This window comes from Eptatretus burgeri, chromosome 8 (genome assembly GCF_056783735.1).
Source record: "Eptatretus burgeri isolate ZD-2024b chromosome 8, Ebu_testis_v1, whole genome shotgun sequence".
NCBI lineage: Eukaryota > Metazoa > Chordata > Myxini > Myxiniformes > Myxinidae > Eptatretus > Eptatretus burgeri.
In genome coordinates this window covers 24,038,885-24,050,412 of record NC_140968.1, presented here as the reverse complement: position 1 = coordinate 24,050,412, position 11,528 = coordinate 24,038,885, and the positions used below count along the sequence as shown (strand labels likewise).

The window sequence follows — 11,528 nt, the reverse complement described above, 5'->3', positions numbered from 1 at the left end:
TTCCATCGCTTCAGTTCCATGCAAGCCCAAACATTCCATATCTTTCTTAACAGTCTCGATCCATGTCTTTTTGGGAAATAATCTTGGCCTTCTTCCTTTGACCCAAATTTTGTTGCTTTTTTTGCAGTCTAATCTTCTGACCTTCACTTCAGATTGGTACATTAACATGCATCAATTGCAATACAATGGCTGAGATCTCATTTTGCTCTGTTATTGTGTATCAATATCAAAATAGACATTGATAAGATGGTTTATGAGATTGGACCCCTAAGTATTGGGATGATGAGGCAAGTTTACAAACAGCAACAACAACCATGCTGACCAAGAACTAATAAATTAACATGATTTGACTGCATAACCATAAAGTCTTCTTTGTCATTTCAACAGTTCATCCTTCAATGAACAAGCGTGCATCATCTCCGACGTCAATGTTCCTCTGAATGAGATTTCAATCGATGATTGGCGGACACTCAAGAACATGGATGCATGCTCTGTTGCTGTGAATGGACAACGCAGCGTTGCTTGCGTGGTATGCACACAAAATACGTGAACATTAGCTTGGTTTACCAAGTTACCTTTCGTATTTTGAAATGCTCTTCCTCTGTGACCTGTGGGACATTTCTGAAGTACTTGTCACGGGGGTTTCTAAGGTTGACATGGCTGCCACCTTTAGTTTTAGAACATTTCATTTGTTAAACAAAATGTGATTGTCAATGAAGTCAGCATTTTATTTCCCTGAAATACCACAGACAGACTTTTTTTGTAATGGTATATCCAATAATTGTAGTTGGGGGGAATTTTAATTTGTAGTTAAGGGATTGGTTCATGATGTTAAATGAAGGGTCAATGATAAAGTAACGAATGAAACCTTCCACATATTCAAACTGAGACCTTCAGAAACCCTCATAAAATTTGCCCAAAAATGCAATGATATGTAGTGAAGCATAGCACAAGGTTATACCCTTTTTTCTGTGAACAGGCTATCTGAAAAAGTTGTGGTCGTTTTTCGGATGAAATTTGGTTGACGGTGTGGTGTGACAAGGACGAAATGATAAGATTTTGGTGAAGATCCAGATCCGGATACTCAAATTTTTTTAAGTGATCCTTCACCAGTGAGAGATGGGGCCAAAAATGTGATACAGAATGATATCTTAAACAGATTCGGACGAAACTTGGTGGACAGCTTTGGAGTAAAAAGGAAAAATTGGTTAGATTTTGATGAAGATACGAATCAGAGTCCAGATACGAGAATTATTATTATTTTTTTTAAAGTGGTTCTTCACCATTGAGTCATTGGGCCGAAATGCTATAATTGCGGGCCGGCGGGGTCGGGTGAGAAGACCACTAGGTGGGGGAAAGCTACGTCGATTCCCACCAGACTCCCCGGAATTGTCGGCCGTCGCTCATGGATAATTCCGTGACGCGGCGGGTCGCTTCACCGACCGTGGACGCCAATAACTCAACCACATGACCTCGGGTCCTCCCGCCTATGGAATCGGGTACCTATTTAACCACTGGGGAACCACGTCCTCGGTACGCCTTGTCTGAACCGGATCACTCTACTGGATCGGATGCAGCCGTGCGACACTGCCAAGGATGTACCGGCTCTAAGGATTGGACCATTGGGAATAAAGACCCGGCTAAACCTGGATTCGAACCATGCTGGACCAATGAGGGAAAAGACAAAGGTGAGCTGGGAACATTTCTACAACAATTATTTATTAACAGCAAGTGAGGAAAAGCATGTGGCACAACAAAGGTTTATTGGGTATGTAACGCAGGGAAAGATGAGATTTGGTGTGGGGTGCGACAATTATACAAGCAACTTACAAAGCAGACACAGTGCAGACTTGACGCGAGATTATTCACAGTAACAACAACAAAAGATCTTATACAGGCTAAATTGACAGACAGGCACCAACACACTCAGACACAGAAAACCCAATGAAAAGAAAAGGACTTTTGCACCCAGGGAGGAAGGGGGTTGAGGTTATAGTTTTTCGGTACCTGAGCGTTTCGGGGGAAGGGATGCTCCATGGTGCGGTACCCGACAATGGTTGCGTAGTTCGGGCCACAGCCACACGTGTCGAGATCGTGTCTGTAGGAGGAGCTTGCGTGGAGAAGGGCGGAGTCCAGAGGGCGAGGATGGAGCAATGGGCAGGACGCTTGGTCGACATCGTGTGGTCGGAGACGAGTACCAGTAACACACACTTCACTCCTCCTTCAATTCCACAATCCCTTCAATTCCCCTCAATTCCTCCTCTTCCTCATTCCTTATTCCTTCCAAATTCCCTCTTCAATTCCTTTTCCTTATTCCTCCCTCAATTCTCCTCCATTCTCTTCAATTCACGGAGGACCCCTCCGTCTTTATAGAGCCAGGAGCTCGGGGAGGAGCCATGCCGAAACCGATGTCATCGTCCGAGCCGGGCATGCCGACTGGCTCCGACCCTTCACGTGGTCTGCCTTCCTGGGCTGGGTTTCGGCCAGACGCTGGTATAGCCCGCACACCTGGGTGCAAAACGTACGTGACATGTCGCGCATGTCTGGCCTTGGGCAGATGGATGGTGGTGCAGCTTAAAGCGTTTGTCCAGCCGAACATGCGTGTCGGGATTTTCCCTCGAAAACGAGACTCCGGGTAGACCGTGGTACACTGTGGTAAGCAGGACGAGGGTAGCAAGCGAGGCAAATTTTCCTCAGAAAATAAAAGGAGGGAATAAAATAAAAGGGAAAAATGATTTAATAACCTAACTAATATCCCATCGCAACACACTCCCTTGTCTTCCCACTAGACAAAAGGTAGGAACCTAACTACACTTATATTAATGGCATAACTGACTCGAGACTATCCGTTGTATGCATGCGGTTCTGAGAACCGCAACAATATATTACATGACATTTCAAACTGTGATGGGTGGATTCGGATGTAACGTGGTGGATGATTTGGGTAGGTGACAAGAACAAACTGATTAGATTTTGGTTATGGTCCGAATGCAACTCCCACTGTAGATGCAGTTACACAACATCGGTACAATTTAGAACATTTATTCACATACAAGACACATGATTTATAATGTGCGCATAGGAGGTTCTGAACAGGCAAACGCATTCCAGAAATCTCAAATACAAATGGAGAATCTTCGTCCTTATATAGTTTTCAGTAAGACAGTTTTTATCATCTCTGGCACTGGCGCCAGTTTGTCAGTCTTGACATCCTCCAGGCAAAGCCTATCTTCAGTCTTCTTAGACAGCTCCTGCTTGAATGGGTGCAACACATTTCAAATCCAGACATGTTAATCCTCTCCGAACACAGGAAACGCACAGAATGCAAGAGTGACGTCAAACGCCAACTCTAATGGTCATTAAAACAAGTTTCCATCATATGTAGGTGAAAAAGTCGGTCTGCTTCTCCCAAAACTGGGAAGATATATTATCTTGAAGCGACTAGAGCTTCGTGAATACATCTGGACATTTTCTTAAATCCACATTCCAACTTGTTTGTGTATTTTATAAAAAAAAAATTCCTCTAGATGGCTTTGGAATGATAGGCAATTCTTCTTATATTCAACTAACTGGCAAAGTTCAACCTGTTTACACTTTTAATATGCAGGTGATCTTTCCATACAGAGGAGAAATATAATTATGTTAATTCCAAATGGACACAAAAATGACTACTCGTTTGCCCATCAAAAACATCATATCATATTTGAGTACATTTTTATTTCAGGTTTAATATATTTTATTTTAATATCAAGTTTTAATCATCATCAATTTATTTATTTTATCACCCCCAAACCCATCATGATAAAAATGTATCTTCACCACCTATCATTGCGATACAAAACGTAAATTGTTCAGCCTGGTGGAGGTATGCGCTCTGCCAAGTGCCGTTCTATTTTCAACTTTGCATTCAAATGTAACTGAGTCTGCATCGAGTAACAACAAAGCAGTTTTTTTATTTTTTATTTATACTTCTCGGTGTTCTTGAGTAAATCCTGGTGTTGGCTTAGTGGCTCGGGTGGCTGGCTTGGGATCTTAGGATCCTGAGTTTGAGCCCCGTTTGTCGCTGAATTTAACACCAGGTGGGGTTGACTCAACCCGTCATCCTTCTGAAGTCGGCAAAATGAGTACCAGTGTACTGGTATAGAGGCACAGCATCAGCGGCACAGCCACGCCCCAACAAAATGATAGCTACCCGGCAGCAAAGCTGCCATACTCAAGAATAAGAAGAAGACGTGTTCCTGAGTGGTGGAAAAATTGCAAACCCAAACCTGGGACTTTCACTTTGACTTAATTGACTTAATTGTACAGTGCTGAAGCTGGCCCTCTTTTGCATCTCGCATGACAATAAGCTTCCTCCATCGTTCTCGATTCTCAGCCGTCATACAGCGGTAATCCTGATTCCTGTGTAATATCATCTATCTGTCTTTTCAGTGGCTTCCCCCTGGGTCTCGGGTTGCTGAAGTCAGTCTTGTATACCCTTCGTAGGTTTGAGTCATCCTGATGTCTAAACACGTGATCATACCACCTCAAGCGCCTTGATATGATGACATCTTCAGTCGTTTTCGCGATATTGAGTGTGTTGCGCACATCGACATTTCTCATCCTCTGACGTCTCGTAACTCCCACAATGTACCTCAAGCACTTCATCTCGAAAACGAGATCTGGATACAATAATTATTTAATTTTTAAAATGATTCTTCACCATTGAGAGATAGGGCCAAAAACTATTTTGTACTGTATAGCATGATATTTCAAAAATGTATTGGGCCCGATATGTTCTCGTGGATTAGGCATTACGTGGCAGAGGTATGCACTCCACCAAGTGCCCTTCTAGTTAATCATGTATCCAGATATTTTACCCTGAAACTGCACTTAAGATCCTTACAAAATAATTATAAACGAGCCAAGCAAATACATCATTATTGCATTGTTGGTGCTGCCCTTAATTGACAGCGGTTCCATTGGAATTGTCTCAAGTGAGTTCCTCGTGTTGTACCGAATAGGCTACTGAGATTATACTTGCTGTCGTGGTGACAGGCAGCACTACAGTTACTGTAAAGCACAGACTTTTTATGTTGGCCCTCCTCTTCTTTCCCCTCCTTCCTCTTCCCCATTTAAATTGGGCATTCAAGTTTTAGAAAATCAGCAAAGATGAGCAGAAAAGAAGGGAAAGGAAACACACCTCTACATCTTACCAAGCTGGCACAATAAATGTCCTTAGATACATTTGGATGAATGGGCGAAGAGGATCGATAAAAAGGTGGTGGAGAGAGGAGGTGATGAGAGAAAAGGCAATGCGTGTGAAAAGGAGGAGGGGTGAAAAAATTTCACCAAATTTGAATGATGTGTTTGGCTCCGAACGAGCTAGACGATTGATAGATTCTGCAGGGGAAAGGAGAAGTATCGTTTTCTTTCGTATGCAGCACAAGGCTGCAGAGTAGCATCATTGACTGAGGGCGTAGCTGAGCCACTGATGCAAGTGCCCTCTCCTAATTTGGGCAGGAATTTTGAATTGGGCCATGGTGCCGGTGATGGCTCGCCTACTCTTCACGAAGGACACCATCAAATCGTTAATGTCCACCAACTAATGCCAGCAGACGAGACGCCCAGTTTAACGTCCATCCGAGGAACGGCACACACATTCATTAATCACCCTGCCTGTTGTGATTCATTAATCACCCTGCCTGTGAAACACCAAGATGACAATAGCTGGGTCAGGATTTGAACCAAGGCGAGATAGCTGAGAGGCGAATGTGCGTACCTCTTGGCCACCCCGCCAGCCCAGCAAAAAGTATTATAAAAGGTAATGGTTGGAATTAGGAATTACATCAAAAAGGTACATTGACTTGTAAGGCTTGACCACCCCACATTACTCACGGTATTTTTTTATTATTTTTTTTTTTTTACTGCTGACCCAGTAAAAAGTCCTTCGACTTAGAAATTATGATTGTTATTAAACTGTAAGAATCATGTCATTTAATTGTCTTGATATATTTTACAGATGAGCAATAGCAGACAACATGTAAGACTGTACGAGATGGACGCAGAAGAAGAAGAATCGGGAGAGTTGGACGAGACCGCAGATGGAAGTGATATCACAATGGACATGATACCAGCTCAGCTGGATTCCAACCTTCCCCATCCTGAAAGTGAGAGTGACAGTAAACTATAACACAAGATGAAGTGGATTCTTCACTGTTAGCTGTGCAAGGTGTTTGAGATCTGGGAAGGAAAAGGTTGGATGTGCAAACAAAAATAAATTTCTTGCTAAATTACTGTTTCCGAATTATTATATCAGTTAAATGAGTTACACGTCCAGTGCCTATAGAAAGTGTACGCCCCCTTTCAAAATGTTCACCTTTTGTTGCCTTATAGCCTGGAATTAAATTGTATTAAACCAGACTTTTTCCACCTTTAATCACACATCATAACCTACAACTTCCGAGTGAGAAACAAATTTCAGGAAATTAATTAAAAATACAAAACTAGAATATCTTCTTTGGAGAAGTCCCCCCCCCCCTTATAATAGAAATTGTAAATTTACTCAGGTGTAACCAATCACCTTCAAAATCATGCACCAAGTTAATTGGCCTCCACCTGTGTTAGATTGCCATGATTCTGATTTATTTTAGAATAAAATCAGCTGCTTTTGTCAGTTTCCTCTGCTGGGTAATGCATTTCATAGCAAAGACTCAACCATGACCATGAAGGAGTTTTCAAAAGACCTCCGGGATAAAGTCGTGGAAAGCACAGATCAGGGGATGGGTATAAAAATATTTCAAAGGCTTTGAATATCTTTCAGAGCACAGTCAAGACAATCCTTAAGAAGTGGAAGACGTATGGTACCACCAAGACCCTGCATATATTACGCTGTCCCTCCAAACTGGATGAACAAGCAAGGAGGAGACTGATCAGAGAGGCCACCAAGAGGCCAATAACAACTTTGAAAGAGCTACATGTCTTTATGGTAAAGAATGATCACTGTGTGCATCTGACAACAATATCCCGAGCACTCCACAAATCTGACCTGTACAGTGGGTTGGCAATAAGGAAGCCATTACTCAAAAAAGCCCACCTTGAGTCCCGTTTGAGGCATGAAAAAATCTACTCCAGAAATTCTGAAGCCATGTGGAAAAAAGTTTTGTGGTCTGACGAAACCAAAATGAAACTTTTTGGCCTAAATGCAAAATGTTATGTTTGGCGCAAACCCAACACAGCACATCACCCAAAGAACACCATCCCTACTGTGAAGCATGGTGGTGGCAGCATAATGTCATGGGGATTTCTCATCAGCAGGGACTGGGGCACTTGTTCGGATAGAAGGGAAAATGGATGGAGCAAAATACAGAAAATTCCTAGAGGAAAACCTGCTGCCCTCTCCAAGAAAGCTGAAATTGGGACGGAAGTTCACCTCTCAGCATGACGACGACCCGAAGCACACAAACAAAGCTACATCGGAGTGGCTAAGGAACAAAAAGATAAATGTCCTCGAGTGCCCCGGTCAGAGTCCCAACCGAAATCCGATCGAAAATCTGTGGCATGACTTGAAGATTGCTGTCCATCAATGCTCCCCATGCAACTTGACCGAGCTTGAACAGTTTTGTTCAGAAGAATGGGCAAATATTGCCCCATCAAGGTGTGCAAAGCTGGGAGGGACCTATCTCAAGAGACTCACAGGTGTAATTGCTGTCAAAGGTGCTTCCACCAACTATTAACTCAGGGAGGTGGAAACTTATCGAACCAAGATATTCTAGTTTTGTATTTTGAATTAATTTTCTGAAATTTGTTTTTGATTTCGAAGTTGTAGGTTACGATGTGGAAAGAGTCTGGTTTCATAAAATTTAATTCCAGGCTATAAGGCAACAAAAGGTGAACATTTTGAAAGGGGGTGTAGACTTTCTATAGGCACTGTATGTCCATTCCAAAAGGTGAGTTGTGTGTTCAAGAGACGTGCACCTTTTATTTGAACTTTCTTTCATTGGCTTGTGATATGAGAGTTTGTCCAGTGCAGTACGCTTCTTTGACAGTACGTTGGTTCATGAAGACTTGGACTTAATCAGACACTTACTCAGACATACATTTGAGTCTACCTGTTCGATAGTACGGTACGCTGGTTCATGGTCCTTGTAAAGGTAGTGAAGACAAAAATCAACAAACAAACATTCATACAACTATTTTATGGAAAGTTAATTAATGACCATTTAATAGCTATCATGACATTAATCCTTTGAGTAACATCTGATTATGTTGATAAACAGAGTTAACCGACCAGAATGTGAAACAAACCAAGGATAATGTTCTCAAATGTAAATGGTTTTCCAAGGCGAACCTAATCAAAATCCCACTTCATCTGAGGAACACCAAGATGGCACGTTGCATAAGCCAGTTAAAAAGGCCAAGCACCCCCTTTCGTCACCATTTCGTGGCCGTGTCTGCTTCGCCTTTGTGGGATTGCTGCCGTGGCTTTCTCTGTGTGAGGTTGTTGGCTTGTGGTGTGGAGTCGTTGGTTTTGTGGTGTGGAGCTGTGTAAAATGTGTTGGATGTTCAGAGAGAGATAGATATATATACTCCGACTTACTACACGAGGGTTTTATGTGCTTTGGTATGCGCCACCCCGGGGATCTCCGAAATAATTGGTCAAATGGTCTTGAGGTTTGAGGTCAAAGTTGTAGTAAAAAAAAAAGACGTGGATGGAGGCATATCTGTCGACATCATGACGTCGAATTATGTCGAGTTAACAATTGGCACAGGAAGAATAATGATGAAATCTAAAATTATCATTAAAATACAGCAGTTATCTTTATGAGGGATCGGATAGGCTCTCTCCAGTCCAACGTGTGAGATTCTCAGGCTGCATCACACAGGAGTGAGGTCGCCAGAGCCATAGGCAAGTATAAAAATCATAAAGTTCTTTAAAAATGTCACTGTTTAATGTGTGGCAGAATGAGAAGCACATGGAAAGAACGAGATTAAAAACAATAATTCAGTGAGAGATGACAAGATGACACAATATGAAGACAACATTACATTGATGCAGAGAAAGGAGAGGACTCAAATGATACTCAGAGGGACTGCTAGCAGCTGGGTTAAGGAGGCACCATGCCACACATTGACGCTTTCCTCCAACCTTGTGTTTTGGTGCCTGGAAATTTGAAAAGTCTGGAAATCCCATCTCATTGCTGGAAGCACAATACTGCATGTTGGTGCGTCTGCCGATGTCGCTACAACTGTGACGGGTGCTGCACGGCACAAATTGTACAGGTGGGCATACCTCACCCAATCGATCGATCCTTCAGATTCATTGAATGGCTTGTTCAACCTTAACTGCATCTTGAGTAGCTGGTTATCGTTCCACCACTTGGCCAAAAGAACGACTCCCTCGGCTTGCCGGCAGGCACCAAAATGCGGGTACCGTGGCCGATGCTCCATTTGGTAAGCCGACCTCACGCGTCTCTCTGCACAGTTCGACACGGTTCTGCATCTCTCATATCCTCACCGATCCTCCCCTTTAGACCCCAATTTTTTGTATTTTTTTATGTGAACAAACTTTGGTACATCACGGGTGATGAAGGTTGTCGTCAAGTTTCATCAAAATTGTGTGTGTGGTTTCAGAGAAGAAGTTTCAAGTGTTTACTGATGGACAACGCACCATCCCATAAGCTCCCTGGAACTATGTTCCAGGTGAGCTAATGAGAACGGCACTCTTCGAGGTCAGCCGATATGCCTCCGCCCACATTAGTTCCTCATCGTACATACCTGTACCAAGTTTGATTTAAATCCCTTCGTCTGTTCTCAAGTATCACTTTTTTTTTTACCCGACATGATCTTTGACCTCTTGATGCAGAAATTTAATCAGTTTTTTTTTTTTTTTTTTTTTTTTTTTTTTGTATACCTTGGTCGAGGCTCGTATGAGAGCTAACACACAACTCACAGCAAGGAGGCATGAGACAAGAGGGGTGGGAGTGGAAGGGACAAAACATTGGGGAACAGACACAGGTGAACTGTGGAAGGGAGAGGGATGGGGATGGGACGGGGAACATGGCGAGGAGAAGATGGACATTACAGGGACTTTCAGGAAGGAAAGCAGGGGAATTGAAGGAAGTGGGCTTGGGTGGATTATCGGGGGAAGAAAAGATCGAGGATTTGGATGGGGGAAGATAAGAGGTGGTTGTGAATAGCTGTTTTGAAAGCCTGGAGGGAAGATTGGGAAAGAATAGAGTGAGGAAGTTTATTCCAAAGGCGGGAAAAAAGAGGAATGAAAGAGTGAAGATGAGCAGTGATTCGTGATTTTGGTAGTTTTACCAGAAGGGGGTTGTTGGCGGACCTTGAGCGCCCTGTGGAAATATGGTGGGGACAAATCGCAGAGAGAGCAGGGGGGCAAGGCTGGAGAGGAGTCGGTAGAAGACAGAAAGACCACCGACCAACCTGCGGTGATTGAGTGAGAGGCCCAAAGACTCAGCTTCATTGCGGGAGATGCCAATGATCTTAAAAGCCCTGGTTTCGACAGCGTGAAGTCGAGAAAGGTGGGAGGCAGGAGCACCAGCCCAGAGGGGAGAGCAGTACTCCATCAGGCTACGGACAAAAGCTTTGTAAGTAGTCAGGAGCTCAAGAGGGCCGAGGAAGGACTTAGCACGACGGAGGATTCTCAGTCGGCGACTGGCTTTTGGAGGCAAGGTTGGAAATGTGACTTTCCCAGGAAAGGTCATGGCAGATAGTGAGACCCAGAAGCTTGAAAGAAAAGACTTCTTCCAGAGGATTGTTGAGAAAGTGGATGGGGGGTTTTGTAAACGGTCCTTTCGAAGAGACATAGTGAGAGTGTGAGATTTGTGTGGATTGAAAGACATGTTCCACGTGTTGGACCAGTTTGTGATTTTATCCAGATCTGCAGTGAGCGAAGAAGCTGCTGCTTGCCGGTCTGAGGGATGACAGATGGTACAGCAGAGGGTGGAGTCATCGGCAAAGAGAAATAGAGGATTTTCCAGAGAGTCCGAGAGATCATTGATGAAAACCAGAAAAAGAACAGGGCCCAGAACGCTACCTTGAGGAACTCCAGCCTGCACAGGAAGAGGGGATGAAAGAAATCCATTTAGGGCCACACGTTGACTGCGACAGGAGAGGAAGTCTGCGAGCCATGAGTGGAGATGGCCTTGAATACCATGGGAAGAGAGTTTGGTGAGTAGGGCAGGGTGCCAGACTGTGTCAAAGCACGTGATATGTCCAGGGATACGGCTCGGATTTCCTGTCTGGCATTGAGGACCTCCATCCATTGATGGGAGAGCAGTAGCAGCATATCCAGGGTAGAGTGACCTGGTCTGAAACCAAATTGATGATTGGAAATCAAGCCATTGGAGAAGAGGAAGGATTTCATGTCTGAAGCAATGATGGATTCCATAACCTTGCTGATGATTGGGAGAAGGCTGATTGGTCTGTAGTTACAGGGATCTGTTTTTGCACCTTTTTTTATGCAGGGCAGTGATGTTAGCAGATTTCCAAGCAGATGGCAGATGACCTTGGGAAAATGAGAGGGT

The 11,528-nt window shown here is 43.6% G+C and overlaps 2 protein-coding genes across 2 annotated transcripts in view; both read left to right on the top strand.

Annotated features, from left to right (window-relative positions):
* The window catches only part of ANAPC4 (anaphase promoting complex subunit 4), a 176,951-nt gene extending 170,679 nt beyond the window's left edge, over positions 1-6,272 (top strand). Inside the window, exons 27-28 of the mRNA XM_085891169.1 lie at positions 388-529; positions 6,002-6,272. Coding sequence (XP_085747295.1) covers positions 388-529; positions 6,002-6,172 — 313 coding nt within the window. The 3' untranslated portion in view covers positions 6,173-6,272. The remainder of the gene's footprint in view (positions 1-387; positions 530-6,001) is intronic.
* The window catches only part of TBC1D5 (TBC1 domain family member 5), a 123,277-nt gene continuing 117,758 nt past the window's right edge, over positions 6,010-11,528 (top strand). Inside the window, exon 1 of the mRNA XM_085891175.1 lies at positions 6,010-6,149. The gene's annotated coding sequence lies outside the window, so the exon portion shown is untranslated. The remainder of the gene's footprint in view (positions 6,150-11,528) is intronic.